Consider the following 25,071-nt stretch of genomic DNA (forward strand, 5'->3'; position numbering starts at 1 on the left):
GGCGGGGGAGTGCCGGAGCCCGGCCCAGGGGCGTGGCGGCCCGCGTCCCGCGCGCTGCGTCCCGGGACTTGTAGTTCTCCCTGGGCCCTTTGCGGCTCGGCCCCCGGAGCGCGAACTCCATCTCCCAGGACGCACTGCGGCGAGCCGCCCGGCGCCCCGCCCTGCCCCTGCCGGCGCTCAGGCCGGCTGGCCTTAAAGGGGACGCGGTCCGAGTGGCGGCTCGCGGGGTGGCCCCCGCTACGGCTCCGCCCCGTTTCCCGCACCTCGCCCCTCCCCCGCTTCGTCCCGGAGCCCCGCAGCCCCGCGGCCGCGTCGCACAGTCGGGCTCCCTGGGTGCATACAGGCTTATGCAGAGCAGGGTGAGAAGATTGGACTTTGCAGTGGAAGCAGCATCCCTCCAGTCTGGGACCAGGCGGAGGGCGTCCCCAACCTGAGGGGAGCAGAAGACCCGCCCTGACCTAGCCCGGCCCAGCCTAGTCCTGCCCGGCCTGAGCGCCCCGCCCAGGAGCCGGCTCTGAGTCAGGGCCCACTGGGGTCCAGGAGGTAAGGGGGCTGGGAGCGTGTGTGTTGGGGCAGGGGTAGGGGGGTCTGCACCCTGGCATTTCGAGAACCCCAGACTCGTGAGCCCAGGGCTGGGAATCTGGAGGTCTGGGTGCATCCTGGGCCTCGCTGTGTGACCTTGGGCGAGTAGCTACCCCTCTCTGGGCCTCAGCCTTCTCCTTCATCAATTGTGTGTCGAGGTGATTCTGTTCCCGCCCTCCTCAGGGGCGAGGGTGCCCGTGCCCAGTACCATGAAGCTTGCTGGCGTTTTGTGGGGGACCCCAGACCCAGAGTGGGCTGGAGGCAGGAAGGGGGCCGAGGTGGGGCACAAACTGAGGGGCCTAGAGGCCACCACTGCTCGGAATGGGCTTCTGCTATTCCCAGCATCCTCGGCCCTGGAATACTCCACCTATAATGGCCTCTGCAAACTGGAGACCCCAGTGTGTCAGCTTGGTGCCCTCCCTTCCAGAGAGCCAGGTGTGGGGGTGGGGGCGCAGCCATCAGAGCTTTGTGAGGGGTGGCCCCTGCAGGGATGGGTGAGTGTTGTGGGTTCCTGAGGAGGGAATAAGCTGCTCCTGCCTTCTTCCCTTCTCCCTCTTCATTCCCCTTCAGTAGAAGAGCAGTTGCTTTTTACCAGTAAAATCATTTTTTTCTTTCTTTCCAGGAGACAGTTTGGTGGCCCAGACAAGGGTGAAGGGCTCCTTCCCAGGGCTGCCTTTTGTAGTTCAGTTAAAAAAATACAGAGAGAAATCCTGCTACCCAGGGACCCAAGGGGCCAGAGATGGGGTCACTTACTGATGTGGGGGGGCAGCCTGGTACCCCCAGCAGCTCTGGCAGCCGGGGAAGTCAAAGGAGGGAGGCTGGGCATGAGGGTCCGAGAGGAAAGGGAGTGAGCTCCTCAACTCTTTGGTGATGAGCAGGGGCTGGGAGGGGCCGCTCTGTCCTGGGGTAGGGAGAGGTGGAGGGAGACCTTCTTGAAGGCCTCTCTCCAACTCTTAGACCATTCTGTGAGCTTTTGACATGAGGGCTAACCAGGAACAGATTTTTTGTTTTGTTTTTGCTTTTTCTTCTGCTCTGGTTGTTTAAATCATTTCTAGAATGGCTAAAGCCTCACCCCGTCCAGTTCAGTGACCTCTGCAGGGACTTTTTGGCTGATGTTTAAGAATCTCTGGGTTATGGATTTACAAGACCAGGCCTGGGCAGAGGAGAGGGCAGTGACTGGACCAAAGGTTAGGAAGGTGCTTTTCTGGTCACATCTTTGGTTTTTATCTCATCTTGCTGTCACATGTCTCTCATCAGTCACTTGGCACACCTTCACAGATACCTCTGTGCTTGGTCCTGTACTGGGCACTGGGCACAGACAGGAGGATTGGACCTACTTCCTACCAAGGGAGGGGCTGGCCTGGTGGGAGAGAGACATGGAGTCCTGTTACACTGCGGAGGGATGAGTATAGCTAAGAGGGCCTTGGAGGCCAGAGCTCAGACTCGAATCGTGGAGGGATAAGGAAAGACTTCCCAGAGGAGGGGGCATGTGAGCTGGGCAGTGAAGGATGAGGCAGAATTTGCCAGGAGAGAAGAGGGAGAAGCCCTTTCCCAGCGGAGAGGACGTTACACCAAGTGGCAATCGGGAAAAAGCCCACTGCCCAAGTTCCTGTAGGGTCCCTACCAAACAGTGTTGGTTAAGTTCATCTCCACCCCTGCCCCATGTTAGCTGAGTGTCACAGAACAGGCTTGGATGTCAGGCTCAGGAGTTTAGATCTTATCCTGGGTCCAGGAGGCTGGGGAGCCTTGACAGTTCTGAGCAGGGGCACAGCAGGAGGGAGCATTATTTGAAATAAGGTTAACCTGATGATGGTGTAGGACGGGATGGACAGACCGTGGGGGGATGATGAAGCCTGAGTTGGGGCTCAGGGTGCGGTGGTGGAGCCGAGCATTGGAGTTGTGCACGCACGCTCGCGTATACACACACACACACACACACACACACACACACACACACACACTCTGGGTGCTTTGAGGTGACGGGGATAAGTCAGGCTCCACGTGCAGGAACAGAGGTCTGTCAACACATAGCAGAAATGTTGATGGACAGGTAAAGGGATCTGGGCCTTCTGGGGAAGGGGTTGTGATTTTCTTGGGTGCTTAACTGTGTGCCCTGGTGTGTGCTGGGTGTTGCTGGGACTCCCAGGCTGTCATGCCAGCAGGTCGAGGGGCATAAGCCAAGGGCTTGGGGAGGAGCAGCAGCGCGGGCTGGGAAAGGCCAAGGGATGGGCAGGAAGTCATCTTCCACTTGAGGGTTCAGAGGCTCGAACCTGCCTCTGAACCTGCCCCCATGGCTATGGCCATCATGAGGGGTAGTGGCCGGACTAGATTCAAAGCCTGGACTCTGTTCTCCTCCAGGACACATGCTGCTATTGAGGGATGGATTGAGGGAGGGAATGAGGAGGTGCCTCAGGAGGCCACGGTGCTAGTTCAGGCAAGAAGTCAAGGGGATCTGATCCCGGGTGGGGCTGGAGCTCAAGGGAGAGACGGTGGAAACGCCAAGTGGGCGGTGAGGGCTGATGGGGGAAAAGCTTTGTAGGATCGGCTGGATCAGCAGTGTGTATCTCTTTGTCTTCTTCCCCTGGCCCCTGTTTCTCCCAGCAGGGCCAGATGGTCCAAGAACAGCCCGCATCTTTTTTATAGCTGGTCTCAACTCTGTGAATGGCAGGCCCAGATCAGTCCCCATTTTCCAGATGGGAAGGCTGAGGAGCCAGGCAAGGACTCACCCAAGGTCACCTGGTAACTCAGAAGCAGAGAACCTGTGTCTTAGGCTTTTAAAGCAGGCTCTTCTGAGGGAGGACGTGACTGCTGTTTGCTGCTGCGTTTGGTGTGGGGCAGCTGTCCCTTGGGTCAGAGCCAGCATCAACCGGCCATCTCCTCATCTGGGGCCTAGTGGGGTAATCCAGCCAGCCCGCGGGAGGCGCAGTGCAGGTTCTAACCCTGCCCTGCCAAGGCCACGTCCCTCCCTCTCTGAGCCTCGGCTTCTCCTTTCTTGCGTAGGGCTAGCAGTCCTTATCCTGCCTGCCTGATGGGGTCAGGTGAGGTGGAAGCCTCTAAAACCCTTTTGCATGAATGCATCCAAGATATTATTGAGTGGGTTTGTTGGTGACCATGGTGACAAGCTGTCCTCAGACTGCCTGCGTGGGAGTGGGGGCAAGTGGGCAGGGCTTGCCTGGCATGGCCAGGCCAGAGCAGAGGCTGCAGGGCCGGCCCTGAGATCAGAGCCCCCACTGACTGAGCTCCCAGCAGCCAGGCACAGCCCATCTTATTGATGAGTATTAGGTAGAATGAAATTGTCAATATTTGATTACTCAGTTTCATGTGGTGCAGTCTAATATCATTTATCCCCATTTTACAGAAGAGACAAGAGGCTCATGGATATGATTTACTCAAGGTCACACAAGAAGCTGGCTAGAATGTGGGACTCCTCATTCCTAGTCTGATTTTCTTTCTATTTCCAAAGCCTTCCCTGGCCCCAGAACTCCACTTCTGCCTGCCCTCATGCCCTCTTCCTTCATGCATGATGCCAGCACCTCATTGCTTAGGGTTTCTCTTAAGGTGCCTGAGTGCCAGCATGTCTTGGCATTCTGGCTTGAAAGCATATTGAATCCACTAGCCTATAGGGTAAGCTGTCCCAGGGGTCTGGGAGGAGGGCCTGTTCCTGCAAGGGAGGACAGCCATAGCAACTGCCTTGTCACAGGCACTGCCTAGGAAAGAGCGGACCAGGGCTGAAGGGAGACCAGGCTTTTTTTTTTTTCTTTGAGACAGTCTCTCTCTGTTGCCCTGGGTAGAGTGCAGTGCCATCATCACAGCTCACAGCAACCTCAAACTCCTGGGCTCAAGCAATCCTCCTGCCTCTCAGCCTCCCGAGTAGCTGGGACTATAGGCACGTACCCCCACCCAGCTAATTTTTTCTATTTTTAGTAGAGACCGATCTCTAACCAGTTTTTAAAGACACTTTTAAAGGCCTTTTGAGATTATGCCTTGCGGCTGGGTGCAATGGCTCATGCCTATAATCCTAGCACTCTGGGAGACCAAAGCGAGAGGATCGCTTGAGCTCAGGAGTTCGAGACCAGCCTGAGCAAAAGTGAGACCCCTGTCTCTACTAAAAATATAAAGATTAGCCAGGTGTGGTAGTGTATGCCTATAGACTTAGTTACTCGGGAGGCTGAGGCAGGAGGATCGCTTGAGCCCAGGAGTTTGAGGTTGCTGTGAGCTAGGCATTCTACTCAGGGCAATGAAATGAGACTCTGTCTCAAAAAAAATGGGGGGCCGGGCGCGGTGGCTCACATCTGTAATCCTAGGACTCTGGGAGGCCGAGGCGGGCAGATTGTTTGAGCTCAGGAGTTTGAGACCAGCCTGAGCAAGAGCGAGACCTCGTCTCTACTAAAAAAAATAGAAAGAAATTAATCAGACAACTAAAAATATTTAGAAAAAATTAGCCGGGCATGGTGGCGCATGCCTGTAGTCCCAGCTACTCGGGAGGCTGAGGCAGGGGGATTGCTTGAGCCCAGGAGTTTGAGGTTGCTGTGAGCTGGGCTGACGCCACGGCACTCTAGCCCGGGCAACACAGTGAGACTCTGTCTCAAAAAAAAAAAAAAAAAAAAAAAAAAAAGGGTTGTGCCTTGCACTGGCTCTCTTTACAGACTTATCTGTCTCCACCACCAGACTGAAAGCTCCTTAAGGGCAAGGACTTTGCAATAGAAATTGATATTTTCTGAGAACTTCCTTGTGTGAGGCACCATGCTAAGGACTTTATATGAATATTTGCCTTCACAACCCTGCAAGGTGGAAAACCAGAGGCTTAGAGAACATAAATAACCTTTATGGTAACCACAATGCGTCCCAGACAAGCTTCACTCAGAGAGTGAAAAAGCAGAGTCTAACACACCATGCCCCCTACTTCCTAGCTCAGGAGGTTGCGGCAGGCCCTGAACCTCTGAATTTTTAACAAATGCCCAGGTGATGCTGAGGCAGCCAGGCCAGCATTTGGGAACCATTTGGGAACCCATGGCAGTGGTTCTGCCATGGGTTTACCTCTAACCACAGTAAACTTTCAGTTTTCATTCTTGTTTTTTTGTTTGTTTGCTTCATGATGCTTTGTTTTAATTAACTCTTAAGAGGCACACACTCTTGCCACGGAAGATGCCAGCCACAGGCAAATAAGCTCTGGTCCCTGTCTAGAGGAGCTCACAGCCTGGAGAGAGAAACGTAAACAAATGGGCACGTGGCATCCTAACACATACAGTAATGGAGGTTTGGTCACAGCTGAGAACTAGGACAGAGTGGCATCTGAGACTTGGGGTTATCTGGCACATAGTTGGGGTTCAAAAATATCTGTGGTTCCAAATAAACTTTTCTAACCCTATGATCCAGGAAATTTCTGGTTTGTCTTCACATCAGCTCCAAGTCTCAAGAATAGTTTTTCTGAGGCCAGTAAGTTTAGTTAAACACCTACTATATCCTGAGCCTTGTATCAGGTCCTGCCTAGAGTGGGATTATGCAAAGAAGCAAAGAAATGGCCCTGCCTTCTAGGAGGGGAGAGTTAGGTGTAAGAGAGTGAGCTGCACCCTTGTGAGCCAGCATGAGAATCAGTGGGCGAAGTGGGTCGAAGTGGGTCAGCGTGGGACAGAGGCTTCCTGCAGACAGCCCGGGTGGAGGGGAAGGGCAGAAGGAAGGTTATAAGGTAGAGGTGGCTCACACTGGTCTCTGCACTTGCTCATCCAACACATGCCCACTGTGCACTAGGTGCTGCACTGGGCACTGAGGATACTGTGGGGAACAAAACCTGACATGGTTCCTGCCCTCAGGAACCACATAGAGCAGCGGTCCCCAGCCTTTTTGGCACCAGGGACTGTTTTCATGGAAGACAGTTTTTCCACGGACGGGGAGGGAGGGGGATGGTTTCGAGATAATTCAAGCACATTATATTTATTGTGCACTTTATTTCTAATATTATTACATTGTAATATATAATGAAATAATCATACAACTCACCATAGGTTGGTGACCCCTGATAAAAAGTATCGTGGAGGAGGCTGACCCCAATCAAGTAATCATGGTAAGTGCTACAAAGGAGACAGACAGGATATTCTAACTTTTTTTTTTTTTTTTTTTGAAAAAAAGTCTCACTCTCTTGCCTGGGCTAGAGTGCTGTGGCGTCAGCCTAGCTCACAGCAACCTCAAACTCCTGGGCTCAAGCGATCCTCCTGCCTCAGCCTCCGTGTAGCTGGGACTACAGGCACGCGCCACCATGCCCGGCTAATTTCTTTCTATTTATAGTAGAGACGGGGTCTCGCTCTTGCTCAGGCTGGTCTCAACTCCTGAGCTCAAACAATCCTCCCGCCTCGGCCTCCCAGAGTGCTAGGATTACAGGCGTGAGCCACCGCGCCCGGCCCTAACTTTTTAACTAGGGAATTGGACCCAGATGGGGAGGCTTCCTGGTCTGAAGGGGAGGGAAGTACGTACACAAAGGCCCAGGGCAGAGGGCACTTAGCCGAGAGCGAGGGGTGCTGTGGGCTGACGCTGGAGTCAGAGGCAGGGCCCTAGGTGTGCAGGACTGTGGAGCCAGGCCTGGTGGCAGGGCTGGGCACAGAGAGAGGACGGGGACCCATACTAACCCAGGACTAAGTCATCCTAGCTGTAACGGAGGAATTGCTGCAGGTGGTTGTTGGAATTGAGGGTAGATGGATTCAGGCCTGGAGGACGAGGCGTGTTCTCAGCGAGAACAGGTGCTTTAGGGCTTTCAAGGAAAGTAGGAGTCTTCCTCGTGGAGGGAGAGTGGGGCCGGGGCTCCGGAGATGGGATGAGTCAGGCAGAAAGCTGGCACTCACAACGAAGTGGAGTCTTGCAAAGGTGCAGGTCATTTGGGAAAGGCCAGGAGTGGGAGCAGAATAAAGTGCTAGGGATGACGGGAAGCCCTGTTGGCTGTCCCTGGGGGCCTGCACCCGTCCTCCCTGGATGTGTGACTTTTTTGTGTATGCCTCATCTCATCTCTCCCATGGATGTGACTTGGCTAAGACTCTGGACAGCAGTTTCTAGATCCAGCTCCTACCTGCCCCAAGAGTGGGTGAGGTCACCAGGGAGGCCTGGGGAGAGAAGCAAAGGAGTGAGGGTGGGGAGGCTCACGTAGCCTATGTGCCATTACTTAGCTGCAATAGCTACAACTATGTGCCAGCTGTCGAGCTTTACTTCATCAGGATGTCTCCCATGGGGTGGGCGTCCTTGCTCCATTTCGCAGATGACAGAACTGAGGCCCAGAACGGTTGAGTTGCTCGGCCAAGGTCTCAGCACTCGGGGAAATACCCGGGCAACTCGAGCCACAGAACTGTCGGGCAGAGTATGACCGCACTCCCTGTCTCCACAGCGGGCGCCATGGACAAGATCTTGGAGGCGGTGGTGACGTCGTCGTACCCGGCCAGCGTGAAGCAAGGGCTGGTGCGGCGCGTGCTGGAGGCGGCGCGGCAGCCGCTGGAGCGGGAGCAGTGCCTGGCGCTGCTGGCGCTGGGCGCGCGGCTCTACGTGGGCGGCGCCGACGAGCTGCCGCGCCGCGTGGGCTGCCAGCTGCTGCACGTGGCGGGCCGCCACCACCCCGACGTCTTCGCCGAGTTCTTCAGCGCGCGCCGCGTGCTGCGCCTGCTGCAGGGCGGAGCCGGGCCCCCGGGCGCCCGCGCGCTCGCCTGCGTGCAGCTGGGCCTGCAGCTGCTGCCCGAGGGGACGGCGGCCGACGAGGTGTTCGCGCTGCTGCGCCGCGAGGTGCTGCGCACCGTGTGCGAGCGCCCGGGGCCCGCGGCCTGCGCGCAGGTGGCACGGCTGCTGGCACGGCACCCGCGCTGTGTGCCCGACGGCCCACACCGCCTGCTCTTCTGCCAGCAGCTAGTGCGCTGCCTTGGTCGCTTCCGCTGCCCGGCCGAGGGCGAGGAGGGCGCGGTGGAGTTCCTGGAGCAGGCCCAGCAGGTGAGCGGGCTCCTGGCGCAGCTGTGGCGCACGCAGCCCGCCGCCATCCTGCCCTGCCTCAAAGAGCTGTTTGCAGTCATCTCGTGCACAGGTGCGTGGGCGGGTGGGGCTGGGGCGGGAGCACGGGACGCCGAGGGCCTGGAGGGTCTCCTGGGCAGGTGGCTGTCTGTACGTGCGGATTCTCTGCGTGCGAGTGCCCGCCTAGTGCTGTGGCAGGTGTGGGCAAGGGGCGAATGCACGGGGGGAACTGCAGTGTTCCTTCTTGGAGTTAGCAGACCTATCCTGAGCGCCTGCTGCGGGTCCTCTCCCGGAAAGGGCGCTGGAAATGCAGGGACGAGCACATTGTCTGGGGTGGGAGAAGGACACGGAGCAATCTGGCCAGAGGGAGGAACAGTGGGGTTGTGCAGCCAGCAGGATTTGGGGGGCTAGCGGGTTTGATAGAAGTCATTTTTGAGCCAGGTCTTGAGAGATCGGTGGCACCTGGCAGCAGGGCCGACGTTCTCTGAGCGGGCACAGGTGAAGGTCTGGAGGCCTATGCAGTCTGCAGGTGTTAACCCTGAAACGTAAAATCTTGCCCCTCCATTGAAAACGGCGGAACTTGGACTATAGGGTAAATGGCTGACGTAGGACCTGTGCCTTCCCCGCCCATAGGGGTTGAACAGGGGAAAGAAAGGGAATGCACTTGGCAGGGTGGAGAACCCGGGCTGTGTGTGTAAGGACTTGGGTCCTTATACCAGTGGACAACAAATTTCGCTAACTAAATGTGCTTTCCCACCTAGACCCCTGTCTATGTGGGACCACCTGGAGTGTCCCCTCCCCCGCAGTGCACACACCCCTCCTACGTTTTCTGGCTAGCCCCGGCGTTGCCCCTTCTACAGTCCTTGCCTGTACGCCCACAGGCGGAGGTCAGTGCTGCAGGACTGAGCCCACAGCAGTACTAGTGAAGGTTCATTGAGTGAATGAGTTAACGTGGAATCGGAGGCTGTGGTGCTTAGGAGAGGGGGTGGCCCTGCTGTGCTCTTCGCAGAGGCCCAGCCTAGTTGCTTGGCAGCACAAGGGCATGCGGTGGTGAGGGAGGGGAGGGACCCGCGTGCCCTGCCAAGCTCAGCCCAGCCCCCTGTTCCAGAGGAGGAGCCGCCGTCTAGCGCCCTGGCCAGTGTGGTCCAGCACCTCCCATTGGAACTCATGGACGGTGTTGTCCGGAACCTCAGCAATGATGACAGTGTGACGGACTCCCAGATGCTGACTGCCATCAGCAGGTGGGGTGCCGAGGGCCCCTTCCTGTCTTCTCCCAGAAGCCCCTTCCACTGGGTGGGCATGCGGGGCTAGATTAGTGTCAGAGGGCCCAGGCAGCCGTCCATCCTTTCCTGAGGTCTGCTCTGGGCCTGGGCCGGATGTAGGGGCCACAGAGAGGCCTGCCCTAGTGATGCTATCGGGCTAGGTACCGGCTTTGTGACCCTGGACTTGCCAGTGAACTCTCAGCCTCAGTTTCCCCCTCTGTAAAAGCGGAGGCAGGTGGTGTATGGGAAGTTGTTAGGCTTCTGTGGGGCTGGATGAGAAGGCAAGAGGACTTTATGATGCGCTTTGTGAGTCTGACGACTTCAGTAAGCAGAGTTTGGGTGCTTTTCAGCTCCCAGAGCCCTCGCACATCCCACCTCATCTGAGCATCGTCATACCTGTGCTCTGGCCGCACCTGCCTGTCTGGTGATCCCAGATCACGCCGCCTCCCCTCCTCCCTGCAGGCCTTGGCCTGTGCCGACCCCGTCCACCCGGCATGCCTCCCTCTGCCTCTCTTCCCATCCCGTGTGCAGCTCCACCGTCTCCGTGGGGCCTTCCTGGATTCCTTGTCTTTAGTGGGTAAGAGTGTGGGCTCTAGAGGTAAGTTGCCTGAGGTCAAATCCTGCCTCTACTGCTTCTTGCCTGTGTGACTTTGGGCAAGTTACTCAACCTCTCAATACTTCAATTTCCTCAACTATAAAGTGGAATGTAATTGAACCCATCATATAGGGTTGTGAGGATTAAATTGGATAAAATGAGATGATACATATAAAGTGCCTAGAACAGTGCCATGGAAGTTACTGTTATCATTACTTTGTTCTCTCACTGTTCTCCCTCTTTATAGCGTAGTATAACATTCGTAATAATTATGTTTTCCTGAGCACCTACTACGTGGCAGCTGCATGCTCAATCCACTCAGGCAGTGTGTGTTGGGGATCAGAGGAGTCAGTGCATGTGAAGCTGATAGAACAGTGCTTGGTGCAGGGGGGATACTCCCTAAATGTCAGCTGTTATCTCTTTTAATCTGTATAAGAACCCTACGAGGGAGCGATTATCCCCATTTTACAGAGGAGGAAACTGAGGCTCAGAAGAGGGAAGTGGCTTGCGCCAGGTCACAGAGCAAGGGCTTGCTAGAGCCAGAGCTTCTGGCCCAGGGGCAGTGCTCTTCCAGGCAGAGGCAGCTGAAAGCCCCGCTCTGCCACTGCAGTGCAGTGTGGAGGGGTGAGGTTTGGGGTGCTGAGAGGGCCTGGCTCCCTCCCTGGTGGGCTGTGAGCCTCAGTCTCTGGCAAGTGTCTGTGCTGGGCTCATTTGCATTTCCCAGAGGTGTCTTGTTCATCCCACAGATTCAGGGCTGTCCTGCGCAGGTGTGAGTCAATGTGGGAACTCAGGACATTATGGCTGCCCTCACCCAGGCATCTGGGCCTCCCTTGTCCCTGTGTCACTGTCATTTCCCTCACCAGGATGATTGATTGGGTTTCCTGGCCCCTTGGGAAGAACATTGACAAGTGGATCATTGCACTGCTGAAGGGCCTGGCTGCTGTTAAGAAGTTCAGCATCTTGATCGAGGTTTCGCTTGCCAAAATTGAGAAGGTGGGTGCCCCTGTCCTAGCCTGGGCTTATGGCCTTTCCTGATAGTCTCTTGCCGGGGTGGTGCAGGCCTGGGAGGCAGAGCACCGGGCCTCCTGCCCAAGCTCACTGTTTGAACTGGGCTAATTCACAGCCCCTCTCTGGGCCTCAGATCCCCTCATTCATTCCTCTGACTGCTCATTCAAGCATGTGCATCTTTGTCACTTTCGGTCTGTCCATCCATCCATCAGATATCTATCTTCCACTGACGTCTGTGAGCTCCTCCATGTTCTTGCTCCTGGGTGGGTTTGCTGCTTCAGCTCTAGCGTGTCCCTGACCCCCTCAGGCCTGTGACCGTACTTGGCCGCAGGCAGCCAGGCCTGCGGGACTCCTGACTGGGGACTCTCTTTCAGGTTTTCTCCAAGCTGCTGTACCCTATTGTCCGGGGAGCTGCCTTGTCTGTCCTCAAGTACATGCTCCTGACTTTCCAGCACTCCCATGAGGCCTTCCACCTGGTAAGGGACGTCTGGGTGGCCAGATGTGCTGTCTCTGTTGGAGGGGAAAAGGGGTTGGGGCTTGAGGCCCATGACCTTGAAGCCCTGTTGTTAGGACTGGAAAAGGCCTGAGACCCCTCCATACAGATAAGAAACTGGGGCCAGAGAATTTGTGTGGCTTCCTCTGGGGCACATAGTATAGCGATAGAGCCTAGAATGATGTCACCTAATGTTCCTTGGGGCTAGCTGTGTGCCAGGCACAGTGCTAAGGACAGCACGTATGTTTGTTCACTTAACCCCTGAAACAGCCTGGGACAGAGGTTCTGTCATATTCTCCATTTTTCAGATGAAGAAACTGCAGTTTAGGGAGTTAAGTCACTTATTCCGGACACACAGCTGGCGAGTGATACAGTGAAAATTCAAGCTGAGCTGGCCTGACTCCTAACCCAGTGTCCTTCCTACACCCTGCTGTAGTACCGGTGGCCTGGCCTCTAGCTCAGGGCCCAGTTTGCTGTCCTTGGGGCCCTCCCTTGAGAGGACAGCCTGAGGCCCTGGGGGCTGCCCTCCTCACCCTTACTGTCCCTGGGACCTGCAGATGGGGCCCTAGATTCTGGTGGTCCCTGGTCAGGGCAGTGAAACGTCACGCCTCCCAACTTGTCGCAGTGGGAGAAGCTCACAGTCGGGGATTGGCGTACTTGGGGGGAGTCCCAGCTCTGCCGTTTGCCAGATGTAGTGACCTGGGCTGGGCACTTGGCCTCAGAGCCTGGAACGGGGGTAAACTCCTAGGATGGTTGGAGGGGATTAGATGAGGTGGTATTTGTCAGGAGCCTGCCACATACCAGGGGCTTGACTCATATTTGTTTCCTTCTGTCCTGCTCCCGGTTCCCGTGGCCTGACTCTGTCACCATGTCATGGTGTAGCACCTCTGGGTTGGATGGTTAAAACTGCATAGCACAGGGGAAAGAATCGGGCTTTGGTCAGACAGACTTGCTCCAGACACCAGCTTTTCTCATAACCTAGGGTGAAACCCTGGACAGGCTGTGTAACCTCTCTGACTTCAACTTCTTCATCTATAAAAAGGGAGAAATAGCTGCTGCTGCATACAGTTGTAAGGATGAAGTGCTTGACGTGGCGATTTTTCTGGAGGAATGATGTTTGCCCCTACAGGCTGCCGCGCCTGCTCTGCCAGGGCCTACCCAGCTGGCTGGATTGTGCCCCCGTCAGACCTGGCTGGGCGCGCAGGTCTTCAGGTCCCCGGGGCAGGTCCGCTAGCTGAGGCGAAACAGCCGGGGCTTGGGCTCAGGCCTCGCCTCAGCTATGAGGAGGGTATTATTTGTCCTGTTTTACAGATGATAAAACTGAGGCAGGGTGTCTTAGTTCACATGTCTGGTGAAAGGAGTCACCTGCCTGCAGAGCACAGAGCCTCATCTGAGTAAGGGGACAGTGGTCGGGTGGGCAGCCCTCCCTGTCCCGGAGAGCTCTGGGTGCTTTCAGCAGCGACCCCGATCCGTGTCTCGGGTGGGTCAGTGGGGCCGAGCCTAACCCAGCTCTGTTCCCACAGCTCCTCCCTCACATCCCCCCCATGGTGGCCTCTCTGCTCAAGGAGGACTCGAACTCGGGGACCAGCTGCCTGGAGCAGCTGGCAGAGCTGGTCCATTGCATGGTGTTCCGGTTCCCGGGCTTCCCGGATCTGTATGAGCCTGTCATGGAGGCCATCAAGGTGAGTGGCAGTCCCCTACTTGTCCCTCACCCCACTCTGACAAAGATGCCAGTTTGGGCCTTCCTCAAGGCCATACCGTGGCTTGGTGGCAGCACCCCCATCATTTGGCCCCTGGCTGGCTCCCGTCACCTCCCCAGTCCATCGTGTGCTTTAAGCACACTGAGCTGCCCGCCGTTCCCTGATGGGTCATCCTCGCTTGTGACTGCTCTGAGCCTTTGCATATGCTGTTCTCTCCAACTGTAAACTCTGTTCTGCCTCGATTGTTCCTACTTGTCCTTTAAGGCTCTGCTCAAGTGTTACCTCCCTCAGGTAGCCTTCCCTGATAACTGTCGATCTCCCCTGCCCCACTCCAGGCTGGGTCAGGACTCTCTGGGTGCCCATAGCCCTGGTGCATCCCTGTGTCACATGTCACTGTCCGTGTCTGTCTCCCCGACCAGACTGTGAGCGCTCCGGAGCAGGGATTATCTACACTTGTTTACGTGACTTTCCTGGTGCCCTACTCTATGCCAAGCCTGGGCTGGGAACTGGGCACACAGGCGTGAAGCAGACCAAGCCGCCTCCACTGAGGAGCGTGAAGCCGAGTGGGAGTGATAGGCCTGCGTATGCGAAACTCTGGGCTAAGCAGCCATGCAAATATCTCAGGGGGTTGGCCCGAGACCAGTGAGGAGCCAGAGCAGGGAAAGATCTCCAGTTAGAGAAGGAGGCTTCAAAGAAGAAAGGGTTTCTAAGCTGGGCTTGACAGGTTGCTAGGGTCTGACGGTGACATCTGTAGGTACCGCCGCGTTTGTCACCGTTTTCTCATATATTTTGCCTTCTGATGCTCAGAAACCTATGAAGCAGGTATTGTTCTTTCAATCTCAAACATGAGGAAGGAGGTTTGTAAAGGTTTGGTGGCGTGCGTGCAGAGTCACGGAGGTAGTGAGAGACGTAGCCAGGGCCCTGGACGCCAGGCCCTTCCTCAGCGCTTGATACGGAAGGCAGGTCCGAGCGGGGGTGAAGATGTCTAGACTGTCACTTCTGCAGCACAGCAGACTAGATAACCTGAAAAGTGTCCCACTACGACACATCTAGAGACGCTTGTTAAGATATAACATCAATGTAAGTTCACAGTTGAGCTTACAAGAAAGTACGGGGAATCCCCAGGGGCCATAGAGACCTGAATTCCAGAACAGTAAGTGAGAAAGGATGGTCTTTTCCCCTGGGGTCGGGCAGGAAGAGATGGCCAACTTCAGTCACCAAGGCGCTTGAGCTGGTGGGGACAGGATGAGGCTTAGGGCCTGTCCTCAGTAGGGAGTCGGCACTAAGAAGCCCACTGCAAGCCAGGACCCAGGAAGGGCTTTACTGTTAGCAAAAGAGTGATCTCGAAAAATTATATACATGGTCTCAGATAGACATCAAGGGAACTTTTCTGGCTTGGTCTGGGCCCTGGATTGGGGGAAAATGTAATCAGAGGCCTGTTCCCATGTGGGTTGAGGGGTTCAAATTCGTATCATCTCTGGGGTTGTGGGACCCCCAAGCTCAGAACTAACATTAAAAGTAGTCATAAACTTGTGATGCCCAAGGTAGCCTGGTAGAAACAGAAATAAATCAAACCATGAAGATAAAGTTCTACTGAATGAGTTTGTGATCCCCAAATTACGAAACATACAAAGGGACAACCCACTGTGAATGGGAGTTGGTAGATAAAGCAAACAGAACCTTGGGCATTTACTTGGAGATTCTCAGTTTTTCAGACTTACCACGAGAAAGAATTCTTACTCGAGCGTATCTACAGGGGAAGGAGCTGTGCTGGAGGTGGACGGGCAGGGCAACCGTGACTTCCACGTGTTGGGCGTGTTGCCCGAGGTTATCGGCGTCGGAAGGGAGGCACATCAAGAGCTCTGAGACCCCGTGACTTACTCTCTGTCTCCTGCTAGATTGTGAGCTTCCGGTGGGCAGGGACCATGTCCTCTGTGCCCAGTAGGTGTCTGTGAGTGAGTGAACAGACTGTCGTCGCAGTGCGACTGCAGCGTGGAGAACGCTGTAATGTGGGTGTGGCCAAAGAGCAGGGAGCGTGGCCCTGCCCTGGGCACCGAGGGAGACCCAGGCTTTGCACACTAGGTGCGATGGATGGTCTGATCCAGGGGGCAAGGTGAGTCTGCGATACCTGGACCAGCAGGTGCAGGGAGTTAGGCTTTATTACAGGCACACACGGCATAGGGGACCCCACTTGAGAAGGTCCTAGAAAGCTTCATAGAGAGGGCATGTAGCAGTTAGACCTTGACAGGTGGAAACCGGCAAGAGGAGGATACTCTAGCTGAGTCGGGGGGAAAGGCACAGAGTGAGACGTCAGTTCGGCGTTAACGTGTCGGCGGAAGGGGGACCGGGAAGATCAGAGTGCAGTGCCTGAAAACCAGGCCGAGTCGCTGCTTAATCCGGCCGATCGGGGCTTCTCAAACGTTTCCTACGAAGACGAAGTACTTGACGTCGGAGGCAGGGGCTTACCCAGAGCAGCCTGAGGGGAGCTCAGAGTGACTCTACAGTCTCACTTTATCTTGAAGACTCAAGTATATGCTTCATAGCTGTAAACATTTGTTTATAGTTTTTTCTTCACCGAATGTCTTTAAAGAATGTAGCTCCAGGAAGACGTGCTACATTTGCCCTTGTGCCTTTGACTGCTCCTTGGTACGAGTCAGTTTGAGAGGCAAGGCAGCAACTGGGTTTTATTTATAAAATTCTTTCACATGTATTCTGTGAGTACATCCTTTTGTATACATGTGCCTTTGTAAATAAGTTCTGGAAGGTTCTCTGACTTAGGCAGATGTATCAGGTTATGGCCGTTTCTCTGGGAGCTGTGGTACATGCTAAGGGAGCCGTTGTATGTCAATTTTCAACAACACTGGGAGCTTGAGAGTTATTTGGGAGATTTTATTTTCCTGACAATACAAAATTACCTTCTTTGGGAAAAGGAGCATTTGATGGTTTTTTTCTCATGTGGATATTTTTGCATCTTTTCTGTGTGTGCATGCTGGGTTTGGGGATTCTGTCTGTCTGCCTTTTTGTCCTTATTTGTTCATGGTGTGTGGGGTGGATGAGATGGGGCATAATAGGAAGAAAGGGAAGGGACTAAGATACTGAGCCTGTATCATCCTGTCTCCCCCGGGCACCTCCTTGGTTTTGTTTTTATCCCCTGTGAGAGGTGACTGACGAATCTGATAAATGATCCTGGAAAATGAGTAAGCAAGTGTTAAACCCCTGCTCGTGGGAGACCTTCCACGGTAGCCACAGGGCACGTGCTGGGAGACGGGCTTTGGATGCTAAGCCGGTGTGAAGCCCTGCGGAGCCTTGGACAAACCCAGGGCATTGTGCTCAGGATCTGGAAATAAGACGGCTAGAGAACTGTTAGGAATGTTGCTTAAATTTGTTAAGTAACACTACATTGTGCCTAGATGTTTCTCTTTAAAATATATCATTATTAGAACTATTGCTTGGTAATATTCTTCTAGGTGCAGCTGTTTAACGTGACACAAGATAGCGAGTGGGGAATCATGCTAATGTCCAAGGACCTGTACCTCAGACCCCCAGGACCCTCCTGCCATCTCGACTGTAGGGTCAAGTTCCAGGGGGCTGACTAATTCCCCTGAAAGCTGATTCTGCAAAAATCTAAAAGTAGAAGGTGAAAACAGGAACATCACTGTTCTATCCATCTGTTCTATCAAATATAGAATGCTAAACTGATAGAGGATAGGAGTGTCCTCACTTGATAAGGAAACCGAGGCCCAAGGAGGTTCACTCACTGAGTCAGAGAGGCTCACTGTCCTGGCCAGACTACTCGGGTGGACCAGAGTCAGGGCTCATGTTGACATCTTGACAACACTGGATTTGGCTAGTGGGCCAGGGTTGTCACTGCTTAGAGTCTGTCATAGCCTGGGCTCTTCTAAGAACATACAGATTCTTCGCTTACTGCCTATATGACCCTGGACCAATCCTTTCTCTATTTGAATCTTAGTTTTTTCATCTATGAAATGGGGATTGTATCATCTTAAGGCAGTTGTGACCCAAAAGGTCATGGAGAAGTCCCACATGTGAAGATGAGAAGCTCGAGTGAGTGTGTAAGCATCTCTTGAACACGTGCGGGGCAGTGTGCTTGGGAGGCTGTGGGCTTGGCTGCAGCCCAAGAGGCCTCCCAGGGGAGGTGCTATTTTTCAAGCTGACCCTGGTGCCCATCATCCTGCCTCTGTGTTCCCCCCTCAGGACCTCCATGTTCCCAATGAGGACCGCATCAAACAGCTGCTGGGGCAGGATGCCTGGACCTCACAGAAGAGCGAGCTGGCTGGCTTCTACCCCCGGCTCATGGCCAAGTCAGACACGGGCAAGATTGGTTTAATCAATCTGGGAAACACGTGCTACGTGAACAGCATCCTTCAGGCCTTGTTCATGGCTTCTGAGTAGGTGCTGCTTTTGAATTCCACATCTGTCCTTGATTCTCTCCTCTGGGCTCCCTGGTGAAAGGTGGACAGGTGTTGGGATGGGGGTCAGAGAGAGTGGGCTGTGCTTTGCGTAGCTGGCCTGATGCCCTGAGGTCTGTGGGTACAGAGGGCCTTGGGCCTTTGCCACGGGAGTAGGTCAAGACTGGGTGGGAACGTAAGATCAGGGCTGGGCTGCAGTGGAAGTGGGTCTGCTCTGGGTTAGTTGACATCACTGACTTTTCTCCGAGTCCATGGGAGTGGACTCTGTCTTCCACAGTAGAACCCCCACCCAACCTCGTATTAGACATCTTTTTAAAAGTGGAACAAAGTCTTCATTGTCTATTCCTACCGATCTGCCTTATGGCTTGGTTGCTTAAAAGTCAAAGTTTCGGCTTTGATTCAGTGAAAATAAGCTTTGATTCTGGCTTATAGGGTGAGCTCTGGTCATGGCTTACGATGTGGTTTCTTCTCTCTGAGCCTCAGGTTCAGTAGGAGGAGGTTGGAGTTGATCTCCAAGACTTCCTAAGGTGCTGCTACTTGTTCTCAAAATGCCTGGTGGAGGAATAGTTTTGTTTTCTAACTTCCAGTCTGCTGCAGCCTATTGCTTTTATAAAATAACAAGAAAATGACTTACTAGAAAAATGATAGTGTGCTTCTGTGGTTGTAGTAATGTTGAAATGCTATACAAGTTTCTAAATGCTCACTCAATTTCTGAACTTACCTTGTCTTAGGCCAGCTAAGAGGATCACACTTTGAGTAGTGCTGTTCTGTGCAGTGGGCTGTTTGGAGAAGTGCATGCCTGATCTGTCCAGAGCTACTGTGAGAACAGAAGCTAAGCAGGGTCTGGGAATTAGCTCGTTCCAGGGAGTGTGTATGTTGGGAGGGCCTGTCTCTCACAGGATCAGACCCCTGTCACTAGGAGCTGATGCCTCAGTTGAAGGCAAGGGAGTAACTCAAGGTGCTCTAGGGGCAGGGAGGGTAGGAGTACATTGGAGGGCCCAGGTTGGAACAAAGCTTGCTGCTGTGGATGGGTGTGACCAGCTTTCCCACGGAAGCAGGGGGAAGGGTGTGTGAGTGGCTGCTGGGGATGATGACGGCACAGACTCTGCGGCATGTAAGAGAGTCCCAGCCTTAGAACCCTGGGACCACAGGACCTCAGGCCATTTGAATCTTTCAGTCCTCGAGTTATAGAGCATCAGAGCTGGAAGGGACTGCAGGAATTACCTTGTTGTACCTTTTATTGTCTAAAATATGGCACTGCTGTGTTCCTGACTGCAGACACTCCAGGTTGAGTTGTTTACCAGCTCTTCCTTCCCAGCATCTGGCCTCAGCTTGAGCTAGAAATATCTGTCTGTTCTGCCTCTGGCCAGGCAGCTCTGGGTTGCCTGCAATATGGGTGAAAAACAGAGGTTCCCTGGGTGCTCGTGGCTTACCCTGGGTGCTCATGCTTTGTCTTGAAGCTTCAGACACTGCGTCCTCCGTTTGACTGAGAACAACTCACAGCCCTTGATGACCAAGCTGCAGTGGCTCTTTGCCTTCCTGGAGCACAGCCAGGTGAGTGCAGGGGGAACAGGGGACATGGCAGAGAGGAGGTCAGGCCCCTGCACTGACACCCTTCCCTTCCCCAGGACCTGCCTGCATCTGGCTATGATCTCCCACTTCGTGGAGTAGCCTGCGAGCCCCAGACTGGGCTGGCACAGGTTCACAGCCAAAGCCCATGGGGCCAATTCAGTGACCCTACTGGGCAAGGGAGGGAGGGCCCCTTGAGCCCCGTTCTGTGCTGTGATTCATTCTGTGGCATTAAGGTGTTGTGTCTTGGTGTTTTTGGTGCTGCTGTAACAGAATACCGGAGTCTGAGTAATTTTTAAAGAAAAATTACTCTCTCATAGTTCTGGGGGCTGGGAAGCTGAAGATCGAGGGGTTGCATCTGGTGGGGGCCTTCTTGCTGCATGATGACATGGCTGAGGGCATCACACGGTGAGAGCGCACACGAGAGAGAGGAAAGGGGACCAGACTCATCCCTTTATCAGGAATCCACTCCCACAATAACAGACCCACTGTTGCAACATGGCATGAAATGCATTCTTGAGGGCAAAGCCCTCATGACCTAGTCACCTCTTAAAGGCCCCACGTCTCAACACTGTTGTATTGGGGATGAAGTTTCCAGCACTTGCTTTTTCTTTTTGGGGGACACTGTCTAACCATGAAGGATGTTGCTTCATCTGTAACTTTTAAAAATTTATTATTTCTTTAGTGACAGGGTCTTACTCTGTCACCCAGGCTGGAGTGCAGTGGTGTGATCATAGCTCACTGTAACCTTGAACTCCTGGGGTCAAGAGATCCTCCTGCCCCAGCTCTCCAGGTAGCTGGGATAGGCACACACCACCACACCTGGCTAATTTGTAGAAACAGAGTCTTGCTGTGTTGCCCAGCCTACAGGCTAGACTCAAATGCCTGCGCTCAAGTGATCTTCCCTCCTCAGCCTTCCAAAGTGCTGGGATTATAGGCAGGAGCCACTGCACCTGGCTTTACTGTCACTTTTGAGCACCCATATCACCAGGCACCCTGAAGGCTAATGAGGCTACAGTAGGGAACAAAATAAATATGGTCTGTGCCCTCATGGAACCTAAAGCCTTTGGCCATGGGTTATGCAAGGCCCTGTGGGGGGCCCAGAGATGAGTAAGCCGTGGTCCCTGGCTCATGGAGCCCATAGTCTGGGGAAGACAGACCTACAGGTGACCACCATTGTGCTTCAACAGAGGGAAATGCAGCATGTTGTGAACATGCAGGGGAGGGAAAGGGACAGTGGGAAGACATCGTGGAGGTGACACTGCATCTGGAACTCATCTGGACAGGGGAGAGGGATGTTTTAGGCAGAAAAAGTATGAGGTGTGTCAGGGAAGGGCAGATTCCTAGAGGATTGTTCATCTCCGTGAACCCAGCGCCCTGCTCGGGATGTGTGGGATGGCATGGGTCAGGACGATGGGGGAGGACGTCAGGGAGGGGGCCAGGGAGTGAGGAAGGGGGTCCCAGGAAGACCCTCAGGCCTAACAGGTGCAGAACTGGTCGGCCCACTCTTGACCCTGTCTCTTGCCTGCCTTGTCCTAGCGGCCTGCCATTTCCCCAGAGAACTTCCTCTCTGCGTCCTGGACACCCTGGTTCAGCCCTGGCACCCAGCAGGACTGCTCAGAGTACCTGAAATACCTGCTGGATCGGTAAGGGGGGCCAGGTCTGGAGAGGGTGCAAGCCCCATGCCTCTGAGCTGTGTTGCGTCTTCCCGGAACTAGGAGTGCTGCCTTGACCTTGTGGAAGGCTTAGAGAAGGGGTGTGCCGTGAGTGTGAGGACTGAGTGTGAGGGAAGTTTGGAGATGCCGAACTGGTCACTCTGTTGAATGCATCCTCATCACTGTCCTGGGGACACGGCCTGTCTTTGTGTACCTCGTGTGTGCGCCTGCATGTGGGTGAGTGTAGCACGTGTGCTGGCTGTGTGAGGGCCCGTGCACGGATGCGTTGGCATGCCATTTTGTACACGTGTGTGTATTCCCCATGCAGACTTCCGCATGGGTAGGTGTCTGAGTACGGCAGACGGGCATGAGTGGGGCGAGTGCACGGGAGGAGGACCTGCACGTATGGACGCAGACCCTGCGTTCCCTGTTCTAGGCTGCACGAAGAGGAGAAAACTGGGACAAGGATCTGCCAAAAGCTCAAACAATCCAGCTCTCCCTCCCCGCCTGACGAGCCCCCTAGTCCAAGTTCAACCTCTGTGGAGAAAATGTTTGGAGGCAAGATCGTGACTCGGATATGCTGTCTCTGCTGCCTCAATGTCTCCTCCCGGGAGGAGGCCTTCACGGACCTCTCTCTTGCCTTTCCTCCTCCTGAGCGCTGCCGCCGCCGTCGCCTGGGCTCTGTGATGCTCCCTGCAGAGGACATCAGAGCCCAGGTTCCAAGCCCAAGGGTGGGTCCTCGAAGGCAAAGGAAACACTGTATCACAGGGGACGCCCCCCCCACCGTCCTGGACCTCGAAGGCCTGGACTCCCAGGGAGCTGGGGAGCAGGGCAGTCAGGAGGAGAAGGTGGAGAGGGAGGAGGACAGGAAGGAGGAGAGAGCAGAGGAGGAAGAAGTGGAAAAGGAAGAGGAGGAGGAGGAAAGGACCCGAGTGGAGGAAGAGGAGGAGGAGAAGGTGGAGAAGGAAAAGGAGGAGGAGGCCCAGAAAGAGAAGGAAGAGGACAGCCTGGGCTCGGGGACCTCCCGGGATGCTGCCATCCCCTGTGGGGAACAGACGTGTGGCCCCGAGGGCTCCCGCTCTGTCCTGGACCTGGTCAACTACTTCCTGTCCCCCGAGCGGCTGACAGCAGAGAACCGCTACTACTGCGAGTCCTGCGCCTCCCTGCAGGACGCGGAGAAGGTGGTGGAGCTGAGCCAGGGGCCGCGCTACCTCATCCTCACGCTGCTGCGCTTCTCCTTCGACCTGCGCACCATGCGGCGCCGCAAGATCCTGGACGACGTCGCCATCCCCCTGCTGCTCCGCCTGCCGCTGGCTGGCGGCCGGGGCCAGGCCTATGACCTCTGCAGTGTCGTGGTGCACTCCGGAGTGTCCTCAGAGAGCGGTCACTACTACTGCTATGCCCGCGAGGGCGCCGCCCGCCCACCCCCTTCTCTGGGAACTGCCGACAGGCCAGAGCCTGAGAACCAGTGGTACCTGTTCAACGACACTCGAGTGTCCTTCTCCTCCTTTGAGTCTGTCAGCAATGTCACCTCCTTCTTCCCCAAGGACACAGCCTACGTGCTCTTTTACCGGCAGCGGCCCAGGGAAGGGCCTGAGGCCGAGCTGGGCTCTCCCAGAGTCCGGGCAGAGCCCACCCTTCACAAGGACTTGATGGAAGCCATTTCCAAAGACAACATCCTTTACCTGCAGGTGAGCAGGCCCCTTGAGGGCTTTGGTCCGTCTCCTGGGTGGAGGGGGTCTGGTCCCAGTGCAGCCACTAGCTTACATGCATTATTTCTCTCATCTTTGAGTCTCTTCCTTTTTTTAATGCATTCATCCATTGCTTAGTGCTGGGAATATACTTACTTCAGAGGAACAGACATTAAATACCTGCATAATTAGTTAAGTAAGTGTGCTGAGGAGCAGCACGGGGGTCTATGAGAGTGAACAGTTGAGTACGAGTCAGTGGAGGATACTCGTGGGGGACCCACCCTACCCGTCAACCTCCTGCGTGACTGCCTGTGACCCCACTCTTTAGGGTCAAGGGTGGTATCAAAATATTTAGCTACGAGAAGCCCAGAGCTCCGACCAGTGCATTGGGTACTAGCTATAGCCACAGGACATATGGATACCAGTGTCTAGAGTTGGTGTCCTGTGTGGGGAAGGTGGCGCCTGGGGTGGGACACCAGCCCTGTTTTTGTGCTGCTGTCGGGCTGTCCGGGTGGAAGCGTCTGTGAGGCTGGCCTCTCTTCGGGAGGCAGAGCTGTCTCGCAGGCGGGGGCCGTGAGCTGCACAGCATGGGCGGAGGCTGCAGACGGGCTCCCGTGTGGGGCGACTCTGCACGTCCCCAGACCTCACGGTGCAACATCAGGCCCTTGTCAGCCAGCCAGTCTCGTATGAATAAGTTCTTGGCCTCCAGGGGACTATTTTTTCTTGAGAGGAAGAGGAGAGATTTTTGGAGACTAGACAGAGGTGGGCCGGACCCATCCTTCCACCCTGTCCTGGCGACTCGGAGGAGACACTCAGAAGTGCTGGGCTAGGTGGTGTTGGGGGAGAGAATGAGAGGACGACTCTGGCTTCAGGGTCTGAATCCTAAGCTGCCTCCCCCGTCTGTTCCCAGGAGCAGGAGAAGGAGGCACGGAGCAGGGCAGCCTACATCTCTGCACTCCCCGCATCTCCGCACTGGGGGAGAGGCTTTGATGAAGACAAGGATGAGGATGAAGGCTCTCCAGGGGGTTGCAACCCTGCAGGTGGCAATGGTGGTGACTTCCACAGACTGGTCTTCTAATGTGAACCCACTCCCAGCCTGCTCCCTCCTCTGGGGGCCCCATAGCCAACCTCGGGAAGCAGTGACCCCTTCCTTCTGGGAGCCCAGGTCCAGGCGGCACTGCCAGGTGGGTCTGAGGGAGGCTGTGGAGGCAGGCCCAGTCCCAGAGTAGGCTCTTCCAAGGGCAAGGAGGAGGGAGAGCTTCTGGGACACCAGACCTCAGCCTGGAGGGTCCACAGAGACTCTCAGACGTGGAGGTAAGACCCAAGCCCCTGATGCTGGGATCAGTCCTATTAAGTTTTACACCCAAGTGTCCTGATTAACTTGAAGCAACTTAGGTGGGCACACTCTGGGCTTTGCCTCCCCCCCTCCCTCCCCTGCAGGCTCCCTGTACTGGAGCATCTGATTGTGTTCAGGAACCAGGGCTGAACCTCAGCTCTGATGTTTTGCCATCAAGTAGCACTTCCCTTCCGGCTCTGCTCAGACAAGTCCTGCTTTATAGTAGGAAAAGCACAGCAGGATCTGAGTCCTTGCACAAAAAAAGGGGCTGTGTGTCCCCTCTGGCCATCCTCTTGTTTCTCCAAGGGGGTTCCTGTACTGTTTGTACTACTTTGAGAGGAGTAGGTGGGAAGCAGCAGGGCACGGTCTGACCCCCATCCCTGTAGCAAGCAAGGACGCAGCCCCCTCGTGGCGGGAGCCCCTTTACCTCCATGCCCTCTCTTCCCTAGCCTGCCTCAGTGCCTGAGATGCCACCATTAGCATCCCCCTTCTGGTTAAGGTAGAGTCCTTACTTCACTGCAGAGACTGAAGCCGTCGTCTTCAGAGGAAGCGGGCCGGCTTGGCTCCTCTGTGATCAGTTGGCCACTATAGCCGTGAGAGTGGCTGCCTGAGGGGGTCTGGTGAAGTACAGATGTTGACCTCATTGTGCCCTGACACTGCTAATAAGCTCCCTCTAAGTGAAGCAAAGACCTGTTTCTCTAACAGAAATAAAACTGTTCTCTGAAGCCTTTTAAAGATGTTCTTCCCATTTCGGTGGCCGTGATGTCTGCTGTACC

The 25,071-nt window shown here is 55.0% G+C and overlaps 1 protein-coding gene across 3 annotated transcripts; it reads left to right on the forward strand.

Annotated features, from left to right (window-relative positions):
• The first annotated feature begins 303 nt into the window (after positions 1-303).
• Positions 304-24,986, forward strand: USP35 (ubiquitin specific peptidase 35). 3 transcript variants are annotated; one of them, XM_012651018.1, is made up of 13 exons: positions 304-543; positions 6,585-6,643; positions 7,949-8,629; positions 9,318-9,443; positions 9,665-9,797; positions 11,277-11,406; positions 11,796-11,897; positions 13,438-13,596; positions 17,830-18,023; positions 19,505-19,598; positions 21,153-21,259; positions 21,705-22,959; positions 23,870-24,986. In XM_012651018.1, exons 3-13 carry the CDS (start codon positions 7,957-7,959, stop codon positions 24,035-24,037), a joined length of 3,141 nt encoding a protein of 1,046 aa, XP_012506472.1. In that variant the 5' UTR covers positions 304-543; positions 6,585-6,643; positions 7,949-7,956; the 3' UTR covers positions 24,038-24,986. The 3 variants fall into 3 exon arrangements, with proteins under 3 accessions (XP_012506472.1, XP_012506474.1, XP_012506473.1); XM_012651020.1 differs by lacking the exon at positions 9,318-9,443; XM_012651019.1 differs by lacking the exon at positions 6,585-6,643.
• The last annotated feature ends 85 nt before the right edge of the window (positions 24,987-25,071 follow it).

This window comes from Propithecus coquereli, unplaced genomic scaffold (assembly GCF_000956105.1).
Source record: "Propithecus coquereli isolate 6110/MARCELLA unplaced genomic scaffold, Pcoq_1.0 Scaffold344, whole genome shotgun sequence".
Lineage (NCBI taxonomy): Eukaryota > Metazoa > Chordata > Mammalia > Primates > Indriidae > Propithecus > Propithecus coquereli.